This window comes from Peromyscus leucopus, chromosome 1 (genome assembly GCF_004664715.2).
Source record: "Peromyscus leucopus breed LL Stock chromosome 1, UCI_PerLeu_2.1, whole genome shotgun sequence".
NCBI classification, from domain to species: Eukaryota; Metazoa; Chordata; class Mammalia; order Rodentia; family Cricetidae; genus Peromyscus; species Peromyscus leucopus.
The window spans coordinates 12637954-12662643 of record NC_051063.1 but is presented as its reverse complement, the minus strand read 5'-3'; the positions used below and the strand labels follow the sequence as shown (position 1 = coordinate 12662643).

At 38.9% G+C, this 24690-nt stretch overlaps 1 protein-coding gene across 2 annotated transcripts in view; it reads left to right on the top strand.

The window, feature by feature from the left end:
• Window positions 1-24690, top strand: part of Rorb (RAR related orphan receptor B) — a 183437-nt gene that overhangs the window by 100946 nt on the left and 57801 nt on the right. The window contains exon 1 of one of the 2 annotated variants that reach the window (XM_028874899.2): window positions 11500-11963. The exons of the other annotated variant lie outside the window; for it this stretch is intronic. Coding sequence (XP_028730732.1) covers window positions 11924-11963 — 40 coding nt within the window. The 5' untranslated portion in view covers window positions 11500-11923. Of the gene's footprint in view, window positions 1-11499; window positions 11964-24690 lie in introns of those variants that run through there. 2 annotated transcript variants of the gene reach the window in all.

Sequence of the window (24690 nt, the reverse complement as noted above, 5' to 3'; positions counted from 1 at the left end):
AATTTCTGGACCTGACCTACAAGTGTTCAATTGTTTTCCAAAACAATGCCTAAATGAATGAATCCTATATTATTGTACCAAGAAATAAATGTTAAGGATGTTTGTAGGACATGTTTTACTCCTGCACACTGTGTTGAGTAAAACAAGCAGAACAAGTAAATGCTCTGGTGGCAACAGAAGAAGCTGGGATTGTATTTGAGGAAAGCATGTGTTAGGTATCTTCTCTGCGTGACATTATAGGCAGCAAGAGTAGCATGGCACCTTTCTGAAGGGAGAAATAGATGGTCTATGGAAGAGCTCTCCACCGTACACTATCTGACAAGTCATCTTTCAAGTATTAATCCCTAAAACAGGTTGATCCCTAACATGAACCACTGGGTGCACTCAGATAAACACAGGCACCCAGCATGTCTGGGGCTGTGACTTTTTACTGATGCAGGGCAATGGAGCCCAGCTATAAGGCAGAAAGTGTTCCTGTTTGGTAATAGACACAACACAGTGGCACTGTCTTTGTGACAGACACAGGTCAATCACCTTTCAGTGGGATTTCATTTTATTCTTTCAGCAATCTCTGAGACAGGAATCATCATGCCAGTTGATTCATGAAGAAACAGACACAAAGAAGTTTATCTTCTTGGCCAAAGATATGTCTCTTCAGGGCACTAGTCCAAATACTGACTAGTGCATGTCCAAGACCCACACTGCAAACCAGGGACTCCCAAGGTCTGGTCTTCGGCCACATTTTTCCAGGCCAGCTTCTCTACTATCATAAGCCTTCTCTGGGCTCTTAAAAGAAGCAAGTCACAATTCCACTGAGCTTCATTGTTTCCCAAGAACAAGATTCAACCCACTAGGCACTTAGTGTATTGCTAGGTATTAAAATACATTTCACACACTGTAAATTCACTCTTTGTGATAGTGATAATGACGTGTTGTGTCTGGTTTCCTTTGACATCATGGCGAGGGATTGCATTTATGAGTGCTGGGATGGGTAACCTTGGGTTTCACACATGCTAGACAACTTGTCTACCACTGGGAACATCCTATCTCCATCACTGCAGAGTTGTTGTTTTCTAGTGAAGACAGAGAGATGGAAATCCACTGGTAAATGGGAGTGAGTAGGAGAAAGCAACTAGAAAGTTTTTGCTTGCTCACATATATTGCAATAAACTTTTTTAAAGTTGAATATTTTCCTTATACCCACTTGCATATGAATGGAAACAAGCAGAGTGGTATTCTTTTAGTAACAACATCCCTAGTATTGTTGTATTAAATGTTATTTTATATAATATAGAATTATTTAAGAAGCTTCAATAACTAACTTTGAACTAATGACCTGAGATCTCAATTATAAATCAGAAAGGGCACACACAGTGCAGATGGTAATCTGTCTCCAATCTCAAGTGAAATTCATTTTGAGTATTGTTTGAATATTTTGTCTGTTTAAAATATCCTAATGATCCTGCCTTTTTCATATCCAAAGCAATATCAACTACTCAGCACAGCCATTTAGACTCTTCCAAAAAATCAGAATAAGCACTTTTGTCAGACATACCTAAAGCAACTGCTTGGTCGACACATCACCCCACCAACTGCCTTCAGCAAACAAAAGATAATTTCAGATTCTGAGTGCTAACTATTCTTGGACCCATTAGTTGCAAGGTCACAGGCAAATTGGATTGTCTATTCTATCAGAGTTTCCATCACAGAGTTGAGGATATGTACTGACCTTTATTTACTAAAATGCCCCTACAGCACTCATGCTCCAGTCTTTAACTGTTAGGGTACAGCTCTTAATCTTCAACCACTAGATAATAATTCATTATTCTTCCAGATCATAAAATCATTATCTGTTAGTAAATGTGGGATGTTAAATACCAATTGTTTCTACTTGACGATTTTTATCTCAATAAACAAAGAAAAAAATTGTCTGAATAGGATGAGACAAGAAATCTTCTCAGCAGTTGATATGACATACATCACTGGAAACACCTCGGGCTCTGCTGACCCCCGATGCAACTATATTTTAATAATGCTTTCCAAGCAGTTTGAAAATAACTTTACCACTTAATAGTGCTAAGGACAGCAGCTTGCACACCTAATAAGCATCAAGAATGAGAAACAAACAGTGAATGCAGACACTACCACACTTGCTAAATTCTGTCCACATTTGGACCTTTTCCTTTTCTTGTGGCAAAACATGGTGAGCTTCCGAGTTGTACACAAAACCCGGTTCACCTCCAGAGCTAAGGAGAGAGAGAACATCATGGCATGCATTTCTCTGCTCTTTTTCTTTCAGATGCCAGAATATGAAATAATATTCAGCAAGAAGTATTACAAAGGTATTACTGAAACTAAGTAAAAAAATATAAATGAAAAAATGCTACTAGGTATACACATACCAATAATCTCAACAGTCTAGAAGCTGAAGTAGGTTGATCACAGGTTCAAGGCCAGTCTAGACTGCATAGAGAGTTCCAGGCCAACCTGGACTACATAGTAAACACGTCATTTAAAAAGAGAGAGAGAGAGAGAGAGAGAGAGAGAGAGAGAGAGAGAGAGAGAGAGAGAGAGAGAGAGAGAGAGAGCAGCAATGTAGCTGAGTAGTTCTGGGTTCACTCCAAAACTCCTCATTGCTGAGAAGAGAAAACGAAGTAAACAGGACTGGAGGGAGTAGGGGTGGGGAAGGGTGAAAGAACAAGAAAAGCCAAGCCTATTTAATGTATGATTGGAAGGTATAAAAACAAAACAAGTAAAAATTCTCATTTGGAGACAGATTTGTGAAAGGTAATCCAATTTCATGAAGGCGAAAAGGTTCCTAAACAGACTTTAGGGCCAAAACTTGGAGAACAGTTCTTCCACAACTAAAGAGAGACAGTCTGGGGAAATTTAAACCCCTAACACTACTTTCCATAGTACCCCCAGTCTATCTTACAACGGCAAACCCTAAGTTATCCCTCGGAATAAAAAGATACCTCAGGATTTGCTTCTTATCTTAAAGAGGAAGGGGCTTGTGCAATATACAGCCTGTCTTTGATGTGTGAGGACCAACTTGCCCTGAAATTATAGGACTTAGGAACATTATTCAAGACTTCTTCAAATAGAGGGAATAAGCACTTAAGACTTCAGACACTTTCTAGAAGTGTCCCTAAAATCACTCACCTTTGAAAATGTCTATTGAGTAGCTGAGAGAATGAAATGCGGTAATACATTCAAAGAGACATGATTGTTCCTTCATTCTATGGATCCTTGAGGGTTCTGGAATTGAAAACAGAGAAGGACTTAATATATTTGCCTTTGATTGCATCTCTGGATTTTCTCCCTTTTACTTGAGACCAAACTGGACTGTTTTGAGTTTGAAAAAAAAATCATTCTACATTTAGTTTGACAACATGTGGTTTTATATTCTTGATTTGTTTTTCACTCCATTCAGTAAAATATTCACAATTTTAGTTGGCTGCAAGCTCCTGTAAGATGTCCCAGGATGGATGAGGGAAAAGGACCGTGCACAGTTCTACTTTATAAAATGCTTCAGGGACAAATTTCTTCCTGCTAATGTAAACATGGGCTGCCCATAGAGATAATGTTGTTATTCTTGGGCGTTTCTACATTTTTAAGTAAATTCACTGTATCTGGTCATTAAGCTGTCTCTTGGTGAGGATGTACCTTAGAAGATATGAGATGAGAAACTCAACTCTTTTCTTGTTTAGAGCAAAGCTGAGTTAGTTTAGCACTAATGACTCTACCTGAGTTCTTCATGACAGGATCGCCTAGTTTTCAGGGAAATGAAGGTTTCTTGTTGGTATCTTAGTACAGAAGGGGGAATAAGGAACAGTATTTAAGCAACTGTGATAAATGAATCTAACCTACATAGCTACTGTCTAAAAAAAATCACTAGTATAAAAAAAATCACTAATGTTTACAGAGAAAGAAGTTATTATTTTTTCTTATGATCATAATCGAAGATAAGACTAGAGTTAGGAATGTTTTTGCTAGAAAACTTTGAGCTAACAAAGGTCATGCATAAGTGTAATAATAGTTAGTTCCTCAGCGCACCAGCTGGTCACTATGTCACATGGACTAGACAATCTAAGCCCATCCTGTGATGCTACATATTTAGTTAGGCACAGACTTACTGCTATCGCACTAACATCAGACAACGATGGTCTCCGTGGCATGTGAGCTTTCAAAGGAGTTCACCTTCCCAAGTTGTGATCCCTTGGAAGTGAGGCATATGTTTCCAATGCCTTTACATATTTTTGAAAACAATGACCCCCTCCACACAGAAGACTGCCCTTCAGACAGGGAATACGTAGAATGTGCACCATGAGAAAAGAACTGAAATTCACCCCTAAATTGAGGGTTATAATGGTGATGCTTGCTGCTCAAGTCTCCACACAAAACATGTACTGAGGGGGTGGTGACAGATGCAAGTATATTTGCTTTGATGGCATTAGGAGGTTCTTGGAACACTGAAAAACTTCCATAGAACTAGAAGTGAGTGAAATATCTCACATTCAATAACAAATAGAGAAAAAAAAAAACATGTCTGTATTTATACTATAGAGTATTCATGTACACATACATAAATGTCATTACCACATCTTTAAGCATATATACACTATGCACACTCAACAGCAAGGCTCTAAGACAAATTTCCAGCTAGAGCCATAAGTGGAAGTGAAGTAGTTCCATTTGCAGTCATCTTCCTTGACAGAACTCAGTGATAAACTAAGACCTTAGCGCTTGTCATCTGTTTTACTACACTGGCGAGATCAACAGAGCAGTGTAGAAACCCCATTTCTGGTTCAGAGAGTTTGTGGATGTACTACAGACACAAAGGCTATAGGGAGGATGCTGCTGTGATCGATCAGGTTGAGGGCACAATAGGGAAACTGATTGTTCTGACAAGGGCTGAACTCCTAGGTAAGGAATATTCCCAGGTGGATGGTGAGCAGACAGAGAAGTCTGAAACTCTTCCAAGACACCGAGCTCATGAACTAGAAATTTCAGGAAACAAGGTATTTGACTCAGTTATCCCATATGCAGTCAACATACAAGTATTTGCAAAATGAACAAGAACAAAATTTAACCGTATTTCCTAAAGTCCTGGATATCATTCCTATAGAGTTAGGATTGCTACTGAATTAGGAAGATTTTACTTAATATAAAAAATGGATTTTTTTCATACAACATATTCTGATTACAGTTTCCCCTCAACCTGCTCCTCCTAGATACTCCCTCCCCCACTTCCCCAATGACCCTAAACAACACCTTTTTCTTCCCTTTCTCTCTCTCTTTAGACTACAAACAACCATCAGAAAATAATAAAATAAGATAAAAATAAAAATAAACAAACCAGAATAAAACAAAAACAAACAGGAAAAACAGAACCATAGAAAAAGCACAAGACAGAAAACCCCTAAAAACAAAATTACAAACCATAATATATAAGCAAAAGATCGGGTGCTACTCCTAATTCAAACTTTTTCTAGTCCCTTTGTTACCTATTCTGCTACTCATATAACTTGAGAAAGAACTTGGAAATATGAAAAGGTTCAGTTTTATAGCATGGGTCTGACTCAAAGTTAAAATATTTAAACACTCAGCCACCAGAATAATAGCTTTAGATTAATGCAATAATCTCTACTCTATACTCCACCAAAATTAAACTGCTAACATTCCTTGGTGGATTATGCAAGATGAGTGCTCACTGGCACAAATGCTTCATTTGTAAAACTGTAAATAGATTACCCCATACATCTGTGTAGACATTGAGAAAATGTTATGAGCATTTAATCATTCTGATTCCCTACTCAAAGAAGAAACTGATGAATGGAGGCACAGTATCTGTATACAGGCCTGAAGAAAAGATTTTTTTTCAGTGCCTTAGGGGAAAGACTATCAGTACATACATTAATAGTGGATGGTACTGATAAATACTTCCAATGTATATAGAATTTTATATGCATTTTTATTTCTCAAACAGCAAAATTATAACTTTACAGTTAGAAGCATTTCCTGGAAGAAGAAACTAAGGCACAGCAGTGTGGGTGAGTTAACTCACTCTAAACCAGTGGTTCTCAACTTTCTAATGCTGTGACACTTTCATACAGTTCCTCATGTTGTGCTGACCCCCAGGCATAAAATTACTTCATTGCTACTTCATAACTGCAATTTTGCTACTGTTATGAATCATAATGTAAATATCTGATATGCAGGATATTCAATATATGACCCCCCTAAAAGGGGTCATGACCCACAGGTTGAGAACCACCGCTCTAAATCATATTGTCAAGTACTAAATTCTGATTTGTACCCAGACACTGAATGCTAGAACCGATTATCAATTGAAGGCAATGTTTAAAAATGGTGTGGGTCTCATAACTAGGGGTAAGAGTGCATATGTGGTAGCTTAAGAGTATTTAAAGTCCACAGAAACACTCCCCAGGGGAAAAAAAAATTCTCCATGCCAAAGTGTCAATAATGGGAGATGTCCTCCCCCTCTAGAATGTAACTTTAGCATTTCTCTAAAGTTTTCTATTATGGAAATTCTGGCAAAATCATGGTGCTCATCAACACAGCATCTCGTGTCACTGATGAGTAATTCTTACTCAAATGTGACCTTACAACTCTTTCTCATTGCAATACTTATTATTGTAATAATTACAATAGTGTGCTATCTTGACCTAAAAGTCATCTTAGCTTATCTATAGGATAAAAATTCTGCTGTCATTTCCCAAAATTCTTTCTGAATTAGTCTGGCATAAGGCTTTTAGGAATTAGATAATTTTTTCAAGTTCCCCAAGCGTTTTTTAATGTGCAGCCAAGTTTTAAGAAATGTGTAGAAAAAAATAGCAGATATTTTTAAAGTATGGAACACTTTCTATTCTCCAATGAAGTAGCAGTATAGTAATGGCATAAAGTTACTGACTGGCTTATAATATGGCCAGGACTGGTCTAAACTAAATAATTAACATACTTCAAATTCCCCAACACCTCCATCAGAAAGGTGGGTGCTCTTAAAATTTGAGCTGTTATAATAAGTTATGAACTGGGTGGCTTTTAATCCTGGAAGCTGGTTAATCCACAGTGCTAGCAGATTCAATGTCTGGAGCCCCCTCTCTGGTCCACAGATGGTCCTCTTGCTATGTCCTCATATAGTAGAAATAGCAAGGGATATCATTATGCCTTCATCACCTAATGACCTCACAAAAGAGCCACCACCAAAGCCATCACCCAGGAAGTTGGGATTTTAGCACCCGCACTTTGGAGACAAGAACATCCAGACATCACCATTTTACAGACGGCGACAGGAAAACATCTGAAGATTAAAGAACTTATCCAGTCCACACAGCTAGTGTGTGACAGAGCTGTGAATTAAATGTAGCTCGTTCTGACTGGAACCCCGTGCTGTACACCAGTAACTCTGAAGCATAAGCGTGCATCGAACCATCTGGAGAACTTACGAAAACACAGACGGCTGAGCCCCACCCCTAGAGTGTCTGATTCAGTAGGCCTGCAGCGGGTAGGGCCTAAGAAGTTGCATTCCTAATAAATCCCCACTAATGCCGCAGCCACCACTGCCACCCTTGCTGCTGAGGTGGCAGCCACCTCTGACCCAAGGACCATATTTTGCAAATTGTATCCTCAACTGGAACTGTTGCCTATATAGTGAAGCTGCTTTCTTTCACCTTGGGGAGATTCATTCTCTTGTTTCATCCTCGAATCTTGGAAAGTTTTTGTGGAATTTTCTGGATCATTTTCCTTTTAGACCGGAGGTGGTCCATGTTAGTGGGAAGAGCTGGGAGTGGAGATTGGAGACCATCTTGTCTCTTCTAGTGAGAATACTCCTGATGAGAGAAATCTACCAACAGGATAGAGGAAAGACCTAGATCAACAGGATAACAACCTAAAGTGACAGTGATGATTAAAAATAAGACTAAGAAGAGGAAAATCAGTGTATCAAGAAAAAGGAATTGAAAAAATGTTGTTTCAGCTTCTTGTTTATCTACTGGAACCAATTTATAAAGAACAGAAATAGGCAAGAGCTTGCTTTCACTCTTAACCTTTCCTCTTTTTGCCTTTACAGTAGCAGGAAAGCAAACATGCCACAGAAATAAGCAATCCATGTAAACAATAGGTGGGGAAGCTGAAGAGACAGAGTGTAAGACATGTATAATTCTTCAGCATGTGAATGAGCATTTATACCCTCACCCATTCAGACTCTGTACTAGGCTGGACGTAAGAGACACAGGAAGAGGGGGTTTGATTACTAAGGAGCTTACACACGGGGTGAAAACTAAGCGTGTAAACAAGATTAAGGAGTGGTAGAATGTTTGAATCTCTCTCTCTCTTTCCCCTATATGTGTACCATTCCTTAATCTTGTTTGTGTAAACAATCTTGAATGTGTAAACAAGATTAATGGATGGTAGAGACACAGGAGCCCACTGTAGACAGATGGTCAAGAGACACTAAAAGGAGATAGTGGGGACTGAGTTGAGTCATAAATTTGGGTAGCTGGAGAACAGTGGAGAAAGGCCTTAAGGAAGACAGAAAGGAGGGAGGCGAGACAGGGAAAGGATGCAGGTGTGAAGCACTTGGGGCTGGCTGTTCAGGGAAAGAGTGGCATTGCCTTAGGTTCACAGACAAGGACTTGAAGACAGCCTGTCCATGTGAGGAAAAGCCCAGGGAAGGGTAAGCATGAATTTATCTTGCAGAGCCCAGAGAATCAAAAGGTTTCCATAAGGAAAGCAATCCAATGCCATCAAGATTCCAGAGAATTCCCATTTGCCCTTCTTTCCTCAACATGGGCTGGATTCCCTCCTCACATACAAGCTGTCGTGTCCCACCCTGCACTTTGCTTCAGTGGGACAATTCTTCTCTGATGAGATGCATTCAATTCACTTCTGGGCCTCTCATAGCCATTGCTTGAATGACCGGGGCAAGGCTTGGATTTCTTTTAAGATTCAGGAGGCTTGGAGAAGTGTAAGATATTACTCCTGGCATTTGATTTTCAGTCCCTATGAACGAGGCCTATAAATTTCATTCCAAATAAGCTAGGATTTGGTAATTCATAAATAATTTACCATGGTGAGAGGGAAGAGATGACTCAATTAATAACATGCCTGTCGTGTAAGCATGAGAACCTGAGTCTTTATACTCAGGAGCCACATAAAAAGTCAAGCACAACATCAGTAGGACGTAAGGGGAGACAAGTGGATACCTGAAGCTTGTTGGCCACCTAGTATAGTAGCCACATCGATGAGCTTCAGTTTCAGTGAAAGACTCTGTCTCAAAAACCAAGGTAGAGAGTAGTTGAGGAAGATGCATGATTTCAATCTGTGGCGTCTGCATGAACATGTGCACACACATATAGGGGAAAGAGAGAGAGATTCAAAAAACCATTTATGTCTCCACAATTAAACCATAACATGCAGAATACATGAAATACTGAATTCAAATCTATTTGCTTACTTTGCCACATTGGCTATAGGCCTTCCAAGAGTATAATTTTTAGTTGTATACATAACACTAACAATGACAGTAGAAGAAACTAAACGGGATTAAATCTGTAATCTTTAAGGATACACTGAGCCACTGGGTGGTGGTGGCACACACCTATAATCTCAGCTCTCGGGAGGCAGAAGCAGGTGGATCTCTGTGAGTTTCAGGCCATCCTGGACTACAAAGCAAGTTCCAGGACAGCCATGGCAGGACACAGAGAAACCCTGTCTCAAGAAACTTAAAAAAAAAAAAAAGTGTATATATGTATATGTGTGTGTGTGTGTGTGTGTATAATATTTATTTTAAAAAAAGGAATACACTGACCCATGAACCTCATCATCTGTATTTCCTAAGTGACTTGCACAAACAATACTAATTGCTTAGTAGTTAATCAATATTGACTATGTTAATTCATACATGATAAGTCAACTGCCTAAATGCTTATCCCTGAGATAAGCAAATATGGGGAGATTAGATCCAACTACAGTTACTAAACTACAGCTCCATTTCAGACAATGTTAAGCACTTTCATACTTACTCCTCATGTGAATAGGTGCTCTGACAATTTCAGAAATATGTAGCCTCAGGCCCTTCTGCTGAACATTTTGGAGGTTATGAGTATCCACACTAACTATAAACTACAAGCTTCTTTGACTCAGGTTGAGAGAAACCCAGGTCTATGGGTGTAAATACAAATATTTAGGAGGAAGCCTGACAAAACGACCATTTAGCAAAATAACAATACCAGGTACTACCATAGGGCCTTTGACCTCACTCTACCATGGGATTTTTGACTGGGATTACATTACCAGGCATGAAATTTTCTTCTTCAAAGCAAGCCTCAAACTAAAGTAGAAGGCAGGTATGACGCTGTAACAACCATGCCACTATTTCATTAGTGGGCAGATCTTGTCTGGCAGGTTAGCAGGTATTATAGTATGCAGGGCTCAGAGCTGGTTAAGACCATTTATATCTTTTATCCCCCAGCAGCCTGCATAGCATCTCCCAGCATCATGAAAGGTGCAGCACCGGGAAGAACTTCCTACTCAGTAGGACTGTGTTATGCAGCCAAAGTTCATGGTATCTTTAACAATAGAATCTTACCACAATTATGGTGGGTTACCAAAAGTAATGGCAATAGCCTTGGAGAACTCTGTGGCTCCCTGACCAATAATTCATAAGGAGGTATCCCATGCCTTGCATTGCAATATTTTTTTAATAGCTCACATCTTCTGGGAGTGGCTCTGCTACCCATGCAAGGTACCTCCGTTTGAGCTCATTTTTACTGTTGTTATATTTTGAAATTAGCTTACCAACTAAAGGTTTTTCCGTGACATTTTCTCATCTGTCTTTAGTTTACATCAGCACATCCTCTATCCTGTACCACCTCCCTCAGTCCCCAACCCCAATCTTTATGAACCCCAGCAAGGTCCAGGGACCATCTTAGAAGAGAAAACAAAAAAACACATTAGGAGCTAGCGGGCAGGGATGAGTACTGAGAAATGTCATCTTTTAGACATGGTATGGCTGTCACACTCATGAGCTCCCAGCAGCTGTGGTTGCCTGCCCAAGATCTGCACTCTATCAAACCGCCGAAATTCCCACAAAGATGAGATAGAAGACCTGCAGGCCTCACCCCTTGCCCAGTAACAAGGGCTGAGAAGGAAAACTTTCTGAGTATTTTCACCACTCTGATCTTACAAGAAGAAGCACTGAGCTGCTCTGATCGAATGGAGTCACTTAGACTTCAGGGTTCATGCGAAGTCTGTGCCCTGGTACCAGACTGTGTTGCAGGGGGCAGGTGGGTGGGGGTGGGGGGGGCTGAAAGATACAATTTCTTCGACTGTAAAACGTCTATGTGTCCCATTAATTATCTCACAGACAGCCATAATCCAATACTGGGGAAGACAGGAGAACGGTAATCCTTATACATTAGACCTCGGTTTAAAAAAAAAGGGGGGGGGCCAAAATAATTACAAACCAATTCTGAATGAAGTCTGTGCCAGACTCTCGGAGTCACAGCTTGCCTCAAGTTATTTGTCAGATGCGTATTGGATCTGGCTCCAGCAGATTGAAAACAAAGGGGACTAAAAGTACAGAAAGAATACACAGCTACAGGATTCGTGGGGAGAGGACAAGGGTGTTTTAAACTGCTTTTTACAATTTAGCAAATGTACTCTTGGGTAAATATCAAGAAGAAGAAAGGATTTTCTCTTCCCTCCCTTCCCAGTGTGAGAAAGCCTCTCTCGTGCCCTTCCTTAATGAAACAGAGCAGTCGATGCCTCTAACTCTTCCATCTAATCCCATTAATGCAGCCTGTGGGGATTCTGGTTGTGGGATAACGTAGGGGCAGTTCGCAGACCTCAAGTGAAACGGGTAATATTTTTCAGTCAGGCTTTTCACTGCTCCGTCAGAATGTGTGAGAACCAGCTCAAAACCAAAGCTGACGCCACTGGTGAGTTGTACTTTTTCTTCTCTCTGCTGACGTTGGGCAGTGTAAACCATTCTTGGATGAGAAAACAAGCGTTTAAAGGCTCTAAGCAAAATAAAGCAATAGCTCTATGTGGGGACAACAAATTGTTTTTGATTTGGGAGTATATTTAACAAGCCAATCACCCAACCTCGCTTTACACTAGAGATGTCTATACATAAATATTGTCATATCCTGAGGTGAATTACTACAAACGTTTGTTTTGACCCTAAACTGAATTTTTTTCATGTGCCATATCATGTTGATGTTAGGTTGACAACATAAACATCATTGGAGTGATTTTTTTTTTAGCTTTAATCTTACCTTTTAACATTGCTACAGTTGTTACTGTAGTTACTTGGTTTTTTAAAAATGTTTTAAATGTTGGTGTAGTTTGTCTACTATGTAGAAATGTATCATGTATAAGAAATCTTTTCAAAAAAATTGTTTGGTCAAAAGGTTATTAACAATGTGATGAATTATGGGGTTTGAGGATTTGTTTTTTACTTCTAATTGTTTTAGTAAATTAGGACATGTTTCTCTAAGCATGTGTTATCTCATGAGTGGATAGGTCTGAGTGTCTGTTTTGAAAACATTTCAAGGTAAAAATTACTTTTTGCATTTTTATTAGTAATAAATAGCCACAAACAGCAGTTGCAAATATCATAATATAAAAGATACAAGTTGTTCAAATAATAAAAAGAAACTTCAAATTTTTTTCTAAACACTTACTAATCAAACTAAATCTCCACATATCCCAAACGTAGAACTTCATCTTTCATAATGTACAAGGTCCCCTTAAAAGAAAACAAGCATTATTTCTATGCTATGACTCACCACATTCAAAACCTGTGTTTTAAAGATTGGATTGGTGGAAGAAGTCCTGACCAACAGATTTCAGCTCTGACATCAATGGAGTCTTTAAACAACTATTTATCCTTACTACTGACAGATTAATTGAGGATAATGTTGCTATTGTTGTTTAGAAATTAATAACAGTGGACATATTAACGTCTATGTGCTAATCTTTAGTTCTGAATCACAATTAACAGAGACTCTCAGGTGAACATATATGTTTCTTTCTCTCTAATTATGTAAGTTAAAAACATATAGATACTGTTTGCTGTGAAATTACACAAAACATGATGTTTAATTTTAGAGATTCCTGCCTATGTAGACACATGTGCTCGCGCGCGCGCGCGCGCGCGCGCACACACACACACACACATACACACTTCATTTAATAAAACATGTAAACTAACATGCTTTTACATTTTGAAAGGAGAACAAGGTTTTGTTTTTTCTTTTTTCTTTTACATTTTTGTGGACCTACAAGGTATAATCTAAATTAAAGGTGAAACCTTAAGGTCAATATTTCTCTAGACTACTTGGTGTCATGCTTAGCAATTTCTAGATTTCACCAATTTTTTTCTGCATAATATTTTCCCCAAAGACAGATAGACCCCTGCTATAAAGGCAATTTAAATCTCTGAACAAATGGAAAAATAAAAAGCCAAACATCTTCCTACCAATGCAATCTACACTTTAACATACAAATGCCTTGGTACAAATGAACAGTATAAGAAACACAAGCAGCGGGGAGGGGGGGCACCATATTCTCCCTGTTTAGATGTTATTTGTAGACTGTCAAACATGGATAGAAATGCCCCCCCTTAGGAAAAAAAAAGGAGGAACAGTTCAAAGGGAGGAAATCCGTTAAAGCAGAATTTGAAAATCACATCCATTCTTACTACTTTTTGTGACAATAATGCAGAGTGATGTTACTGCAGGGGACAAGAAGGTATGGTCTCATCTTGTTCAGGCACCAGCCAGCTTACATAAACATGGAGCAAAGCTGTTGAGGATTATGTGAGCATGCTGGATCTGATGAGCTCAAAAATAAGATAGCTCGGTCCTATCATATTTAGGATTATGCTGGTAATCGCCTTAGAGAAAGTGTGCAGTATCAGCAGAACAGCCCCTTCCACCTTTGAAGGGGATAGCATTGACTTCAACTGTGCGGGGCAACAGGCCTTTGTGACATTTAGCATGGAGTAAAACTGTAAGACGCAACTTCTGGAGTCACATCTTATGTGAATGTTTGACCCCTGAAATAGTTTCTGGTGTTGTGTGCACATAAGAAAACTTCCCAGTGGTTTCTCTCTCCCTTTGTTAAAGGCCACTTGTTGAACAGTGGACTAAATCCAAATATGCTGACCTCCAGCCTTGGCACTACTCTTGTCGCTAGAGATGACAAGAATCAGGGTTCACTCTAATTCTCTGACTTCCCTCCATTCGGAGTCAGTGTTAAGAAGTTAGTGTCTGGTCTGTAACTTTGCTACAACATAGATATCATGATGACATGATTCTCAATTGAAGATTTTGTGATTATTTAGCCAGTGTAATATTATTCATGTTGGAAATGATCAAAGCTCTTGTAGATGATCCAAAATATAAAATCTTAAAATATGACGTTTTGTGTGAAGATCATTGGTATTAAGTTCTTTCCCTCTCCCTCTCTTTTCTGACTCTCTCCTCCAATCTCCCTCTCCTTATATTTAATTAATGATCAAAATGCAAATTGTATGGCTTCATTTTTATATTAATCAAGCATGCCATGTATCAATTTTTTGAAGTATTCTGTCCCCCTTTTAGTTTTTGTGTTTGTTGTCTTACTAATTTTTTTAAGAGTCTTGCTGTATAGACCTGGTTGGCCTTGAACTCATGATCTTTCTACCTCCACCTTCTGAGTGCTGATATTAGAGGGGTATAGCATGTGCCTGGCCCTCAAATATTCCTGTAAACCACATAATGTAGGGGCTACATCCTAATAGTAAAATAGTAAAATAGCAAATAGTAAAATACAAGGTTGAATCACATGAAATTCCCAACATCAAACTGATGTTTTGCACAGAAAAGTAGCGATTTTGTGTAAGTCAACTTAATGTATGCTAATTAATACAGAAAAAGGAATGCATGTTGATAATTCTAGAAACATCTTACTACTAATTGCTTTGTATTTAACCCCATTAAAAGCCCCCCCCCCAATAAGTTTACACAACCTGGTGTTTCCTCTTTCAGTCTCTGTCCACCAGCTTGTTTCCCCTTTCCCTATACATCTCTTTCTTAAAATTCCTCTTGGTTTCCAAGGTCTGGCTCAAAGCTGGCCCAGCACTCAGGCTCCTCAGCTACACCATGCTGAAGTCCCCATTTTTCCTCTCCCAGGTTCACTTTTCAATCATCTGTCTGTTCTTTGCTCAGGTTTTTAGACATATATGGCTGTACAATATGTGGTTTTAAAGATTGCATGTATCTGTGGTCCAACAGATTGAGGCCCAAACAAATCTCAAGTTGCTAAATTATGTATGTGCGTGTTTGTGTGTGTGGTGTGTACATGTGCACATTTTTGTGTGTATGCACTCTCCAGTCTAAGCTTGTGTCAGCTACTGATTTCATTTATTATTTATTTGTTATTTATTTATTTATTTATTTGTTTATTTATGTATTTATTTGTTACTTATGCTATACAGTTTTGAGTTTCCCAAATGTGTAGCTAGAAGCACGCTGGCTTCTTTTACTTGACATTATGCACTGGTGTCTTCCATGTTGATGTTGCTCGTGGCATAGAAGCTCTTTCACAGTGCCAAATGACATTCTGTAGCTGCAGTTTCTCTGTGTCCTGCCTGGCCTGCAGTAGGGACAAATCTCTCTCACCTGCCAGTCCCAAAGCTGCTGGGACCCAAGTAAACACACAGGGGCTTATATTAACTAAAACTGCTCAGCCATTAGCTCAGGCTTCCTACTGACTAGCTCTTACACTTAAACTCAGCCCATTTCTGTTCATCTATATGTCGCCACGTGTTCCATGGCTTTACCTGTTTGTCATTACATGCTGCTCCCTGGACGGCGGACTGGTGTCTCCTGACTCTGCCCTTCCTCTTCCTAGAATTTTCCTTGTCTGTTTGTCCTGCCTATACTTCCTGTCTGGCTACTGGCCAATTAGTGTTTTATTTATCAATCAATCAGAGCAACACATTAACAGCATATAGAGCGATATCCACAGCAATATTCCACTTATCCATTCAGCTACTGAAATGTATCTTGTTTCCCATTTGGAGAAAATATGAATAAACCTTTATGTACATGTTCTGTGTGGACTTGAGTGACTCAGATACCAAATACCGAGGAGCACAACTGCTGCTAAGGCTCACTATGACTCTAAAAATTTGCTGCATTGCCTTCCAAAGTGGCTTTGCCATCATCTTGCCTTCCCAGCAACAAATGAGTGCTCATTTTGCTCAGCCTCTTTTACAGCATTTGGTGTAGCTCTCAGTTTTTAGAGTACAGCCTTCCTAGTAGGTGGTTTGCGGTTCAGTAACACATGAGACACTTGGCATCTTCTAATGTACTTGTTGTCTTTTAGGAAGCAGATCTTCAGATCTTTGGCCCATTAGCTTTTAATTTTAGGAATTATTTGTATGTTGTAAGCATATGTTTATTATTTGACATGTGTTTTATAATATTTCCTCCAATCCTGTAACTTTTATATCTTCATGCTCTCAATGCACTTTGGTTTTTAACACAGAAAAGCAGGGGTTTTTCTATTGTCTAAAGAGGTGTTTTTCCTCTTTATTAATTAATCTACAGGGAACAGACTCTGCCCGGTCCATTTTGGTCATCTATGAACCCAATTTCTAATTCTTCGCATTCCCCCTTTCTCTTCCTTGAAGGAGGTGCTACATAAACATGAGCTTCTACTTCAGGGGTTCAACTAAGTGGAGATTAGGAAGAGAAGCCAGAACATGAGAAGCTAAAGAGACAACAGTTTTACCTGCCACAGAAAGGACAGTTTCTGGCATCAGTCAACACACACCACTTGCTTTTTGATTCCTTTGGTTTGGCCTGGGGCTCGCTGACGAGGCGAAGCTATCTAGCTGACAAGTCTCAGGAATCTCTCTCTCTGCCTCCCCAGCACTAAGACTATGAGCATGTGCCACAGCATCCAGCACTGTTACATAAGTTCTGGGGAGTAAACTCAGTTCCTGGTGCACACCAAGCAATCACTTAACTGATTAGGCCATTTCTCCAGTTCCTATACTACATTTTTAAGGACCATGCCAAAAGCAACTTTGGAAGTAAAGGGTTTATTTGGTTTATGTGGCTTTTCAATCAAAGTCCATCACTGAGGGAAGTCATGGCAGGAACTCAAGGTAGGAAAGGAACCTGAAGGCAAGAACTGAAGCCGAAGTGCAGAGGAGAACTGCTTACTGACTTGTTCTTCATGGTTTGTTCAGCCTCCTTTATTAGGACCCTGAGCTTGGGGATGGCAACCCCCAAAGCAGACTGGCCCCTCCTACATCAATAATTAACCAAGAAAATGCTCCACAGATTTGCCTACAAGTCTTCTCATAGAAGCATTTTCTCCATCACAATTTCTCTTTCCAGATAACTCTAGCTTATGTCAAGTTGACAAAAACTTGCCAGCACAGTAGATGAAAAACAACAGCAAAAAGAAAACACATTGCTTGATTTTTCCTATCCATCCAAAGAAATATACTTTGTTCAACTACACTTTTAAAATAGGAAAATGGTATTTAAAAAGAAAATCTCATCTAGGCATAGTGGTGCATGTCTACATGCCCAGACTCGGAGGCTGACTAGGAGAATTATAAGTTTGAGGATACACTTAGCTATATAGTGAATCTAAAGCCAGCCTGGACCACCTAGTGATAAAAAAGAGAAAGAAAGAAAGAAAGAAAGAAAGAAAGAAAGAAAGAAAGAAAGAAAGAGAGAGAGAAAGAGAAAGAGGGAAGGAGGGAAGCAGGGAGGGAGGGATGGACGGACAACAGATGGACGTATAGAAAGAACCCAATAAAACAAAGAGTTTAGATGAAGATGGATGAAATAGTAAAGTACTCTTTGCACAAGCATGAAGACCTGCATTCCAGCCCTGGAATCCATGTAGAAAGCTAAGCATGGTGATGTGTGGTTGCAATCCAGTGCTGGGGACAGGGGAAAGAGGCAGGGAATCACTGAGGCCCACTAAACAACTATTATGGACAAAAACAGAAAGCTCAAAGCAAACAAAGGAGAGACCCTGTCTCAAAACAAAAGCAGGCAGTTTCTGACAATAATACTTGAGATTGACCTCTGACTGCCACATACATGTGCAAAGATACACATGCACATACACCAATACTTGAGATTGACCTCTGACTGCCACATACATGTAAACACACACACATGCACATACACCAGTACTTACACACACAAAAAAACAAATTTTTAAAAATTAAAAACCCAGAAGAGATTAAAACTTGTATTTTTAAAAAATACAAGAGTAGACTTTTAAAAAATAAGAAGAAGAATTGTACTCAGTATCCAGAAAATGACTTCTGTGCTACAGCCTAAGGAGTCACAGAAGAGGGAAAAGCTGCTACCCAAGCAGTGTTAGGACATAAAGGAAAAGCAGGGCAGATCTGTCTGCAGAGGAACTCTGCTGTGCCCTGTGTTAAATGAAGCAATGCAAGAAGTTGTTGGAATGTACTGGTTTCTCTTCTTTTCTGCATCATCAATTAGTAACCAGAGTTGTGAGGGTTTGTTTTTGTTGTTGTTGTTTTGTTTGGGGGTGGGGATATAGAAGTCTAACTCTCCAACTGTTCTACTGCCTTTATGAACAAAAGAAGATGTATAAAAAGCAGTAGCAGAGAATGATTTTTCCAGAATCTTGTGAACTTTTTTATTTTAGCATCAGGGATATCAGAGATCCATCCACTCTCAGAGTAGCTAAAACTGTGTTCACATGGCATCACAAGACAGTGCTTTCTGAGCTTTAATACTGTCCTGGGAGCTTGTTTAAGAGCAGATTTCACATCAGCTGAGCTTGGCTAAGTATTCACATTTGCACTTGCTTCCAGGTTATGCCAAAGCCCCTGGTTCATGGGCCTCTCTGAGTGATAACAGATGACATCAGGTGCTCTCTACTTGAATGACATCAAGTCATCAAGTTCTACACTCATATTTCCTTAACGTTAAGACATTGATAGTACAAAATTTGTTAAGTAGGAATTAATTCATAATTTAGGATCTTTTAACTATTACAGCACTCAGACATGTTTAAAAGTATTGGCAAGAACAACACTGAATTTATAGTCAATACAGTCCCTCCCCCCTCCAACTTTACCCATATATTCCAAGTCTTCCAGTGGATGCTTAAAATAGTGGCTGCTATCAAACACTATATCTAGTGTGTTTTTCTATAAATGCACACCCTGTATTAATCATTTTACTCATCACTGTGACCAAATACATAACATAAATAGCTCAAGGAAGAAAGATTTATCAGGGTTCATATTTTGACAGAACATTAGTGCAGGAAGGCATGGTAGTGGCAGATGACTTCACCTCAGCAAGTGTGTTATGTGGGATGGTCTGTATGTCAAATGTGTTGCTCTGATTGGTCAATAAATAAAACTCTGATTGGCCAGTAGCCAGGCAGGAAGTATAGGCAGGACTAACAGAGAGGAGAATTGAGAGTACAGGAAGGCAGAGAGAGACACTGCCAGTCATTACCATAACAAGCAGCATGTAAAGATGCCGGTAAGCCACGAGCCATGTGGCAAGGTATAGATTTATAGAAATGGATTAATTTAAGATGTAAGAACTATATAGCTAGAAGCCTGAGCCATTGGGCCAAACAGTTTAAATAATATAAGCATCTGTGTGTTTATTTTATAAGTGGGCTGTCGGCCTGCCGGGCTTGGTGGGACCTAGAGAGAAAACTCTCCAGCTACAGGTGTGAGAGGCAGTTGCTTGCCAGGAAACAGAGAACTCAAGCTGGAACCAGGTCCAGGTTATCACCCAAAAAGCCAAGCTCTGCTACTCACTTCCTCCAGATAGACCCTACTGTGCATCACCAAATGAGGACCAAGCGTTCTAAGATAGGCCTATGAGGACATTTCACATAACATTCTATAATAGAGCTTAATTCATAAAGTAGGTACCATAATATATTTACTACAACTAAGGGTAAAAATGGAATGTACATAGATATTCTGACAATTGATCTGAAAATCAAGACAGCTACTAAATGGCTAACAGTTTGGTAGCATATACAGTGTGTATATATTAGACAAAGAGATGGTTCAAGTTTTTTGCAAGGTGGCATGCAACAGTGCCAAGTTTTCTTTTTCTACTCAGGCAGCATGTAATTGAAAACTCTGAATTGTTTATTTCTAGAATTTTCCACTTAATATTTTTATATAATGGTTGTTGGCTTCATTAGGATTCTATTGCTGTAAAGAGACACCATGATCACAGCAACTCTAATAAAGGAAAACATTTGATTAGGGCAGCCTTACAGTTTCAGAGGTTTAGTCCATTATTGTCATAGCAGGAAACATGGAGGTGCTCAGCAGACATGGTGCTGGAGAAGGAGCTGAGCATTTTACATCTAGATCCCCAGGCGACAGAGAACAGGCTTGAGCTTTTGAGAACTGAAAGCCCACCCCCCAGTGACACACTTTCTCCAAAAAAGCCACACCTCCTCCAGCAAGGCCACACCTCCTAATAGTGCCACTCGCTATAGACCAGGTATTCAAACACATATAATTATCCTTGGGGAACTGAAGCAATGAAAAGTGCCCAGTAGGGTAAGAAAGAGTTTCTGTAACTCTTTTGTGCTAGTTGCTATTGTTATTTGTTGGTTTCATTTTCTATTTCCATTGTTTCTGTTCTAAAGAATAGGCAGCACTATGTGGGTATTACAAGCTGTTACATGAAAGGTAAACCAGTCGCAGTATGATCCCCTTACAACTGTCTCTTTGCTATTGTCATGCTTTCATATTTTTTCTTAATCTAATTTCCAGTCACATGAAATATAAGGAATTGTAATAAGATAAAGAAAAATGTATCCCTAAGTCATTTAGGAGCTATTTATCAACCAAATGGAAGAAGAGTCCACCTCCCAGAGAATTACAGAGAAGAGTTCAAGGAGGCAGATGCAAGAATGTTCTAATAGAAATACAAGTACTCGTAATCTCATAAGCACAATGGGGCTTTAGACTGGAGTCTGGTACTAAGATACATGCTTCCCGGGAGAGGTACCCATGAATGTAGCCTGAACCAAAGTCAGGACTCTTAGAATCACCATCTAGCATGGCATTGGGTACATATTCCAGACCCTGTGTGCATTCCATCCCATCTTTAAGGCTATTGTCTGGTTAATCTCAGTTAGAGTGGAACTGAGTCTTAAACATGCCTATATCATTACAGTCCTTTGAGTTGACTGTCATGTGACCTCAGAAGATTTCATACTAAAAAGGTGGATACTTAAAGGTCTGCCAGGAAGAGAGGGGACAAGTACAGAGATTTTTAACTTGGATTTGTCACAGATGGTAGATGAGATACAATTTGGGCAGATGACATAAGACATGGGCTACTGAGACCATCTGCAAAAGGATTTTTAACCAAAATAGTCATCTTTATTGGAAATTTTTACATGTGTAAATTGTGTTTCACACCGACATTAAGAGAGTTAATTGCTCTGTCCACTTTTAGCCTAACTGCAAAGTTATAGGAAGCAGAAACTAACAGGCAAGTCCAGCACCCTGGAGTACAGCCTGTGCTGTATTGGGAACCCAGAACTCAGCCTGGTAGATGCATCAGAAAACAAAAGACACTGCAAAACATGATCCAAAAGCCAGAAAACTTCAGTTACTGGCTGTTCCTGACACAACTGACCTTACCCAGGGTTTTGTGCCTTTGAGGTAGTTTGCATGTTAGAGGGAATTCCTATCTAGTAGATTGATTCATTTAATTCTTAAAAGCCATATTATATCAAAATCACCTCATCCAAAATACATTACTCTGACGATTCTGAAAATTCTGTTTCTTCTTTTCACACCAAATATTACAAGTCAGTAATTCTTAAAGCCTTTTCAGAAAAATAAGTATGTCACATCTCTCATTTGCACTGAAAAAATAAAAGGAGGTTTGGAACCACAGGTTTGGGCCCCTTTAGACAACATAGAAAACAAAAAGCAAGGGTTGGGGAGATGACTCAATTGATAAGGTGACTGCTGTTCAAGCATGCATAGCTGAGCTCAGATTCCTAGCACCCACAGAAAAGCTGAGCACAGCTGGGGCATACATTCCCAGCTAAGGGGAACAGAAACAGGCAGGTGTGGGGGCTCACTGGCCAGCCAGTTTAGCCAATATGTGAACTTTGGGTTCAATGAGAAACCCTACTTGAAAAGAAAATGTGGAGAGCAAGAGAGGAAGACACTGTATTGACTTCAGTCTTTCACATGTGAATGCATTAGTATGGGCATCGACCATACGTGCATACGCCACACACACACACACACACACACACACACACACACACACACACACGCGCGCGCACAAAAAAAAAAAAAAAAAAAAAAAAAAAAAGCAAAGCCTTATCCTTGCTTCAACTTAGAATGCCCAGAATATAAAATATATAAAATATATAAAAATGGCCAGGCTGAGTTGGGAGACTTGGATTAGTGGGAATGGAAAGCTTCAAAAGTATGTGTAGTAAAATGCACCACACTACCACCCCCCAGCATAAAATACCTGGCAGGCTCAACATCAGTGCCTTCCTGAGGGATGTTTTTAAAGAGTCAAAGTATTTTCCTGAGCCATTTTCTGGTTAACTCATTAGCCTGAATTGGTTTTCTGACCTTAACACCTGCTGTAACCAGCAGGGGCTTGAATGGGGCAGAACTAAAGAGGCATATATTTCAATAAGCAGGAAAAACTAAGACAAAGATTTTGTGCAAAGTTGGGCAGGAGACTCTGGGCAAGGAAAGGGCAAGAGGGACTTCATAAAGTGTGAAAAATAAAAACTGAGTAAAATTTCTCTGTCAGGCCATTCTAGATCCTCTAAATTTGTTTCTCAATGACTGTTAAACTGAAAAATCGATGATAGATGATAGATGGATAGATGATAGATAGATAGATAGATAGATAGATAGATAGATAGATAGATAGATGATTGATTGATAAATACATACATACATACATACATACATACATACATACAAAGATAATAGATAGAAAGATAGATGATAGATAGATAGATACATACATACATACATACATACATAGATGGCAATAAATCTCTATGAGTCAAGCAAAAGTACCAAAGACCACTCCCTCCTCAGTTTCCTCCTCTTATCTTCTTTGTCATAGCTGGTGAGGTCCAAGCAGCCACAGACCCCTATAATGCTCAGTTTGAAGCAATGATCGAGAACAAGGTATTGGATCTGCACAGTGCAGTTCCAGGGGAGGTCATGTAGTTGCCCTCAGCAAGACACTTAGAAACAGCAAGCACTGAGCAATGATGTAGTCTAGTATCCTCAATGGTGTCTGAAAGCCTGTCTTGAAGATATGCTGCATGAAACACAAAGTTAAAACTGTAAAGTTACAGCTCAAAAACGGGATTTTAATGAGGGGAAGGGAAAGTAACTACTACTTTAAATGATTCGGACTTATCCTCACTTCCAGTAAATCTCAGATGATTTATCCTGCCAGAAGAAAAACAGCCACAAGATTTCTAAACTAAGAACCCCCTTCTCCCACATCATAACACATATATACGTTATAGGTGACTTCTCTCTCTTTAAAAATGCTGTTAAAATGTTTGTAGCTCTCCAGGATTACATGTAGAGCCAAGGTTATGAATATGTATAAATATGCAGATGCTCTATTGAAGGTTCCTTATCTCATTTGTATTTCTGAAGATGTATAAGATAACCTTTGTGTCTTTCAAAAACATCTTCCTACACCTCAGGGAGCAAATTACCTCTATTTTCATTTCCTTTAAAGTTAGATCATTTTATAATTAAGAATGTATTGAAGCAGATTCTCCCACATGTAAGCTACTCCCTGGGGAGTAATTTATGCAAAGAGAGCCTCTGACTTAATATCATACAAGCCAAAAACTATTCAATGGCTACCTGGGATTATTTTAGTCATTTTATAGTAACTATAAATATCCCACTGTTTGAAATGTTACTGTTAAACTGAAATCCATAGTATAAATAAATCATAATGTGATTCATTGAAGTGTTTTTAAAATATCTTTTATAAAGATACAATAATACATCAAATTATGCTTGTTTTCCAAAATCATTAGAAAAAAAATCAGTTAATGGGTATAGTGATGGTGATGATGTTGATGGTGTTGATGATGATGATGCAATGACATTCTTCAGAAAACACCCATTTTATTCTCACAATTCTGTGAGGTTTGTTGATGAATACTATATTTATAAGTGACAAGACGTAGGTTTGGAGGTTTTATCTTAGCTATGGCTCTAATGAATAGATTAAGGAGGTCAAATAACAATAAAACCAAACCTCATATTTCCCCATCCCAAAATCCTGAAATCATTTCAGTCATACTGACATCCCCAGTTTCCTTCCTTCAATGCTTTATCTTACAAAATAAGATAGAAAGTTCAAATTTCTGTAGCTTATTTAATTTTTAAAAACTTAACCTGCTACCCTAAGGCTAAGTATTATATTTATGTAAAGTAATAACAAAAGATGGTAATGCTTTACATTTATTTCTTTTGTATATCTGAAAATAGAAAACTATAGTAGTGTATGCACGTGGCAACTTTATGTACAAAGCATTTTGAAGGATATTTTGCATAATTATCTTAAATTGGGAAAGGAAATA